Genomic DNA, 7039 nt, shown 5'->3' with positions numbered 1-7039 from the left:
GTGAGCCGAGATCACACCACTGCACTCCAGCCTGGGCAACAGAGTGAGTGAGACTGTCTAAATAAATAGAGTGGACTCAGCCAGTTGTGCCGGCTCACACATGTACTCCCAGCACTTTGGGACACCAAGGTGGGCAGATCACTTGAGCCCAGGAGTGCGAGATCAGCCTGGGCAACACAGAGAAACCCGTCTCTACAAAATAAAAAATTTAGCTGGGCATAGTGGTGCACGCTGGTGGTCCCAGCTACTCAGCAAGCTGAGGTGGGATGGTGGCTTGAGCCTGGGAGGTTGAGGCTGCAGTGAGGTGTGACTTTGCCACTGTACTCTAGCCTGCGTGACAGGGTGAGGCTCTGTCTCAAAAATTTAAAAAAAAAAAAAAAAGAGTAGACTTTGGGCCTTCAAATCTAGGGTGTGGTCCTTAGCATCAGCTCTCCACTGAGATGAGGTCTTGGGGCTGGGCAGCTCTCAGGCCCTTGTTGCTAAGGACCGCCTCTTCCTTAGTAACTGGCATCTTAAGGGCAGGGCCTCAGAACCTTATTGTCAAGGAGTTTCTCCCCTTAGCAACAGGAATTCTAAGAGGGCGGGGCTGTTTCCAGAAAAGGAGGAGCCTGTTGGAAGTGTGAGATGCTGAATATGGCAAAACAGAACAAAGAGCACCTGGGCAGATCCAAAATACCACAGGGCCTGGACGTCCTGGTGCAAGGCCAGGCAGCGGGTCAGATGGTCCTGGTCTCCTGTCACCACGTTGGCCAGGCCCGCTGGGAACAGGGTGGCTATGTCCTGGGGGATGGAGAGAGTGGGAGGGTTGGGAGGGCCATGGGGACGAGGCAAGGCTTAGCGGGCATTCAACAGGACGGGGGTCATGGACGAGAAGGCCCCAGCCTGGGGTTAAGAATGGGCACTGGGTCCCTGAGGAGTGAAGGCCTGGATGCTGGGGTGGGGACATCACGGTTATCACGGAGGGTGGTAAGAGCCACACTCTTTTGTCTGTCACCCAGAGGCTACGGGGAGCAGAGGCAGGCAGGAAGGCAGAGGACTATACCTGGCAGACCTCCAGGGCCAGCAGGGGACAGGCTGCGCTGGGCACCATGACCACAGTGTTGCCGCAGGCTAGGGCGGGAGCGAGCAGGGACACGAAGGCCAGCAGGGGCCACTCGTCCGGACACACCACAGCCAGCACCCCCAGTGGCTCCCGCAGGCGCAGCACAGGGCCTCTCAGCCCCGATACCTGCAGGGACAGGTGGGTCAAGCACGGGGCAGGGGAGCCCACCCAGCAGTGAATGAGAGATCGTGTTCTCCCACATCCTCGCCAACACTTGGTGTTAGTCCAAACTGCACCACTGTGTCAGTCCCCCGCCATTTCCCAGACCCTGGTCAAAGTGAAACATTCCACGGGGGCTCAGGCTGTTAGAAATGTCCTGCCCAACCATCTGACTGTATTTCTTTTTCTTTTCTGTTTTTTAGAGACGGAGTCTCGCTGTGTTGGCCAGGCTGGAGTGCAGTGGCACAATCTCGGCTCACTGCAACCTCCACCTCCCAGGTTCAAGCAATTCTCCTGCCTCAGCTTCCCGAGTAGCTGGGATTATAGGCACGTGCCACCACACCCGGGTAATTTTTTGTATTTTACTAGAGAAGGGGTTTCACTGTGTTCCCCAGGCTGGTCTCGATCTCCTGACCTCGTGATCCACCTGCCTCGGCCTCCCAAAGTGCTGAGATTACAGGCATAAGCTACCACGCCCAGTCTCTTTTTTTTTTTTTTTTTTTTTTTTTTTTTTTGAGATGGAGTCCTGCTCTGTCGCCCAGGCTGGAGTGCAGTGGCACGATCTCAGCTAATTGCAACCTCCACCTCCCAGGTTCAGGTGATTCTCTTGCCTCAGCTTCCCGAGTAGCTGGGATTACAAGTGTGCATTATCACACCTGGCTAATTTTTGCCTCTTTAGTAGAGAAGGGATTTCACCATGTTGGCCAGGCTGGTTGTGAACTCCTGACCTCAAGTGATCCACCCGTCTCAGCCTCCTAAAGTGCTGGGATTACAGGCGTGAGCCACTGAGCCTGGCTACCTGACTTTTTTTTATCATATCCTGCCAGTCAAAGGTCCAACTGTAGGAATATCTCCATCATTTCCTGCTGAGCAAAGGTCCAAGGAATATTCTATCACATCCCACCAGAAAAAGGGCCAAACTGGCCAGGTGTGGTGGCTCACGCCTATAATGCCAGCACTTTTGGAAGCCGAGGTGGGCGGATCACTTGACGTCAGGAGTTTGAGAGCAGCCTGGCTAACATAGTGAAACCCTGTCTCTACTAAAAATACAAAAAATTAGCCAGGCGTGGTGGTGGTTGCCCCTGTAGTCCCAGCTACTCAAGAGGCTGAGGTTGGAGAATTGTTTGAACCTGGGAGGCAGAGGTTGTGGTGAGCGGAGATTGTGCCATTTCACTCCAGCCTGGCAACAGAGTGAGACTCTGTCTCAAAAAAAAAAAAAAAAAAAAAAAGAAAAGAAAGAAATGTGTTGTGGGGGCGGGGGGCAAGGAGAGGGAACTTAGAAGACAGGTCAATAGGTGCAGCAAACCACCATGGCACACATATACCTACGTAACAAAACTGTACGTTCCGTACATGTATACCAGAACTTAAAGTAAAATAAAAAAGAAAGAAAGCAATATGTTTTGGCCCATGATATAGTTCGGATGTCCCACCCAAACTTCATGTTGAAATGTAATCTAGGCCAGGCGCGGTGGCTCAAGCCTGTAATCCCAGCACTTTGGGAGGCCGAGGCGGGTGGATCACGAGGTCAAGAGATCGAGACCATCCTGGTCAACGCGGTGAAACCCCGTCTCTACTAAAAATACACAAAATTAGCTAGGCATGGTGGCACATGCCTGTAATCCCAGCTACTCAGGAGGCTGAGGCAGGAGAATTGCCTGAACCCAGGAGGCGGAGGTTGCGGTGAGCCGAGATGGCGCCATTGCACTCCAGCCTGGGTAACAAGAGCGAAACTCCGTCCCGAAAAAAAAAAAAAAAAAAAAAAAAAAAGAAATGTAATCTGAGACTCACGCCTGTAATCCCAGCACTTTGGGAGATCAAGACAGGCGGATCACTTGAAGCCAGGATCTGGATCAGCCTGGGCAACATGGCGAGACTCCTGTGTCTACAAAAATACAACAAAACCCAGTCATGTGTGCTGGTGTGTACTTATATACCCAGGAGGCTGAGGGTGGGAGGCTCTCTTGGACCTGGGAGGTTGGGGCTGCAACGAGCCATGATCATGGCACTGCACTCCAGCCGGGCGACAGAGGGAGGCTGGTGCCAACACGCCCAGCTAATTTTCCTATTTTTTGTAGAGACAGGCTTTCAGTGTGTTGCCCAGACTGGTTTCAAACTCCTGGCCTCAAGCGATCCACCCACTTTTGCCTCCCAAAGTGCTGGGATTACAGGTGTGCGCCACCATGCCTGGCCAGGTGTTCCTTTTTTTGACACAGGGCGTTGCTCTGTCGCCCAGGCTGGAGTGCAGTGGCGCAATCTCAGCTCACTGCAACCTCCGCCTCCTAGGTTCAAGTGATTCTTCTGCTCAGCCTCCCAAGTAGCTGGGATTACAGGTGCATGCCACCATGCCCAGCGAATGTTTGTATTTTTAGTAAAGATTGGGTCTTACCATGTTGGCCAGGCTGGTCTTGAACTCCTGGCCCCAAGTGAGCCGCCTACCTCGACCTCCCAAAGTGCTGGGATTACAGGCGTGAGCCACCACGCCCGGCCCAGGTGTTTCTTTATAGCAATGCAAGAACCGCCTATCACAGCCTGCTCAATTGATTTTACCGTCCAGGAATGCGTCACTAACCATCATCTGGTGAACGCTCCTCTACAAGGTGGGGTGTGTGCCCACTCACTACACAGATGAGGAAACTGAGGTACAGAAAGATGAAGCCACTTGCTGATGATCCTCCCATGGAAGGCCTCGGGGCTGGGCCAGGATCCCAAACCTGGCGCATCTCACAGGCTCTGTTATGAGCCCCACCCTGCCTGCCCGGCTCTTGCGGTTGCCCACAGACCCTTCACCTGTAGAGTGTGGCCTTGGGCCTGGGCCCGGGCCCCCCATGCCCGAAGTCGCCTCGCGCTCAGCTCCACCTCCGCCTCGGCAGCCTTGAGCTCCACTCCTTGCCTCTCCAGCCTGGAGGCCAGGGTTGACTTCCGGCGCTCCAGTGCGGCCGCCAGGGCCCACAGCAGGCCTGCCCGGGCCCCTGGGGACTGGCCCGCCCAACTGTGGGCAGACAGTGCACACTGGGGGTTGGCATCCTGGTCTTGGCTCTCCCGACACCCTCCTCTGTCCACAGCCCCTACCCTGGGGGCGCAGGCTCCCAGTCCATCAACTGTTGGGGGCCCCAGACTCCCCTCTCTGCCATGCCATGACCCCGGGGCTTTCCCGTGTGACCCATCTTACCCAGGGGCAGCCTGGTGAGCGGCCTCCACAGCACCTCGGATGTCCTTGGCTCCGCCTTCAGCCACATAGCCATGGAGGTTGCCAGACGAATCCTGGATGGGCCTGGAGCTTCGGGCCCCAGGAGCCTGGAAACGGCCCCCCACGAAGAGCCCATAGGGGGGTGCTGGACTGGAGTAGGGTGTAGCATGAGGAGGAGGTCTGGGGCCTGGATCTGCTAAGGCCTTATGCTCTACCCCACTGGGAAGACCACCTTGATTCCCGTGAGCCTCTGGGGCATCCCAAATCCCTGTTCCCATGAGCCTCTGGGGGACGCTAAACTCCTGCTCCCATGATTCACTGGGGGACCTAAACTCCTCCCATGAACTTCTGGAGGACCCTAAACTGCTACCATGAGCCTCTGGGTAACCCCAAATTCCTGTTCCTATGAACCTCTGGAGGAACCAAAGTTTCTGCTCCCCTGATCCTCAGTGGACCCCAGACCCCTGTTCCCTTGACCCTTTGGGCGCTCTAAACTCCTACTTCCATGGGCCTCTGGGGTACACTAAACTCCTGCTCCCGTGGGCCTCTGAGGGACACTAAAATCCTGCTCCCGTGGGCCTCTGGGGGACAGTAAACTCCTGCTCCCGTGGGCCTCTGGGGGACACTAAACCCCTGCTCCCGTGGGTCTCTGGGGGACACTAAACTCCTGCTCCCATGAGCCTCTGGTAAACTCTAATGAGCCTGCTCCCATAAGCCTGATGGGTACCCCAAATTTCTGTTCCCATGAATTCCTGGAGGACCCAAAGCTTCTGCTCCCATGAGCCTCTGGGGGACCCTAAGCTCCTATTCCTATGAGCCTCTGGGAGACCCTAAACTTCTGCTCCCTTGAGTCTCTGGAGGGGATCTTAAACTCATGCTCCCATGAGTCTCTGGGGGACCCCAAGCTTCTGCTCCCATGAGCTTCTGGGGGACCCATAAACCCTGTTCCCATGAGCCTCTGGGTGCCCTAAACTCCTGCTCCCATAAGCCTCTGGAAGACTCTAAAAACTGCTCCCATGAGCCTGAGGGGCACTCCAGACTCCTGTTCCCATGAGCCCTTGGAGGACCCGAAGCTTCTGCTCCCATGAGCCTCTGGGTCACTCTAAGCTCCTGCTCCTATGAGCTTCTGGTAGACCCTAAACTCCTGCTCCGATGACTCTGGGGGACCTCAAGATTCTGTTCCCATGAGCCTCTGGGGGACCCCAAGCTTCTGCTCCCATGAGCCTCTGGGGGACCCCAAGCTTCTGCTCCCATGAGCCTCTGGGGACCCCAAGCTCCTAGACCCATGAATTTCTGGGAGAGCAGACATTCATGGGGCAGAGCTGAGAGTCTCACCAGGCCTGGGGTGGGATAAGTGTGAAGCCACAGTGTAGTACTCAGCAGGACCACGAGATGGCTTGGATGGACCTCGCACCAGCCCTCCAGTCCATGGGGAAGCAAGCATTCATTCCCTTCTCCCCGTTCACCCCTCCAGACCACCGGCCCCCAACAACTCACCTGGGCCCGATTTCAGGCCCAGCCGGCAGGGTTGAGGGAACAGTGAGGCCAAAGGTGTCATAGTTCATGTTCTTGGACAGGCAGGACACCTGAGTGGGGGTCCCCGAGGGCCGCAGATACTCATAGAGCCCCTGTGAGAGGGACAGAGTCAAGAGGATGCAAGGGGCACGCGAGGCCAGATGCAAGTGTCAAGGGCACATGGGCTGGGTGACGAGGAGGGGTGTGCTCACATCGGGGCCCCCGTGCCAGGAACACCCACTCTCCTTGCAGCCACCTGTGGGCACCGAAGGGTCTCTGAGGCCGTGGGCGTTGATCCAGACGGTGCCCATCCGGAGCCTGTGGGGAAGACGGAGACATCCGACAGAGGAAAGCAGACAGTGGCAAGCCAGGGAGGGATGAGTTAAAGGCGTGGGGAGCGACCCAGGGAGAAGGGATATGAAGCTGTGAAGACAGAGGTGTGAGCACCCGGGCCACGGAGACTGACCCGTAGCCCAGCTCCAGCGCCTGCCCCAGCCTCTCGCTCCACACGCTGGCGCTGCCCCCGCGGGGCGTCCCATTGGCCACCGCCAATGCCTCCTTGGCTGTACGGAAGGGGGAGGCCACGACCACAGGCCATGGCACCTGCAAGCAGTGACCGGGAGCTCAGGCAGCCTGGCCAACCCCACCCTCCAACCCCGCCCTTCAGGGCCCACCCACCGGGGAGGAGCCGGGAGCAGGCAGCAGCCCCAGGACCAGGGCACGAGGTCACCTCAGGGGCTTCCGCAGGCATGGAGCTGCTGCCCTTGGCTGGCTTGGGTAGCCGCTCTGCAGCCCTAAGAGACTTACCTCTGCCTGGGCACAGGGGGAGGCTGGGGGCAGGTTGAAGACCAAGGTTGGGGGATAGAAAGGCCTTTCTGGGGGCACATCGCCAGCCTGGAACACCTAGGAAGAGAAATGATCTAGAAGTCAACCTCCAGTCCCTTCCTGCTGAGACCCAGGAGTCCAGGACCAGCCCCTCCTCCCTCAGACCCAGGATACCAGACCCCAGCCCCTCCTCCCCCAGATCCAGGAGTCCAGACCCCCAGCCCCTCCTCCCTCAGACCCAGGAGTCC

The 7039-nt window shown here is 57.0% G+C and overlaps 1 protein-coding gene and 1 long non-coding RNA gene across 2 annotated transcripts in view; both read right to left on the bottom strand.

The window, feature by feature from the left end:
* Positions 1-369: 369 nt before the first annotated feature.
* LOC116547305 (aldehyde dehydrogenase family 16 member A1-like) overlaps positions 370-7039 on the bottom strand; it is a gene marked incomplete at its 5' end in the record, with an annotated part of 8753 nt that continues 2083 nt past the window's right edge. The window contains 8 exons of the mRNA XM_032273296.1: positions 370-780; positions 1043-1228; positions 4052-4253; positions 4434-4601; positions 5949-6079; positions 6179-6284; positions 6433-6569; positions 6774-6869. Coding sequence (XP_032129187.1) covers positions 541-780; positions 1043-1228; positions 4052-4253; positions 4434-4601; positions 5949-6079; positions 6179-6284; positions 6433-6569; positions 6774-6869 — 1266 coding nt within the window. The remainder of the gene's footprint in view (positions 781-1042; positions 1229-4051; positions 4254-4433; positions 4602-5948; positions 6080-6178; positions 6285-6432; positions 6570-6773; positions 6870-7039) is intronic.
* On the bottom strand, positions 5263-5942 carry LOC116547306. The gene is made up of 2 exons (XR_004267022.1): positions 5609-5942; positions 5263-5574 (listed from the first exon to the last, which is right to left on the bottom strand). It is a non-coding gene; the product is annotated as an uncharacterized LOC116547306 (long non-coding RNA).

Source organism: Sapajus apella, unplaced genomic scaffold (genome assembly GCF_009761245.1).
Source record: "Sapajus apella isolate SASKATOON/1434 unplaced genomic scaffold, GSC_monkey_1.0 scaffold2625, whole genome shotgun sequence".
Classification (NCBI taxonomy): Eukaryota; Metazoa; Chordata; class Mammalia; order Primates; family Cebidae; genus Sapajus; species Sapajus apella.
This window is presented reverse-complemented; position numbering and strand designations above follow the sequence as displayed.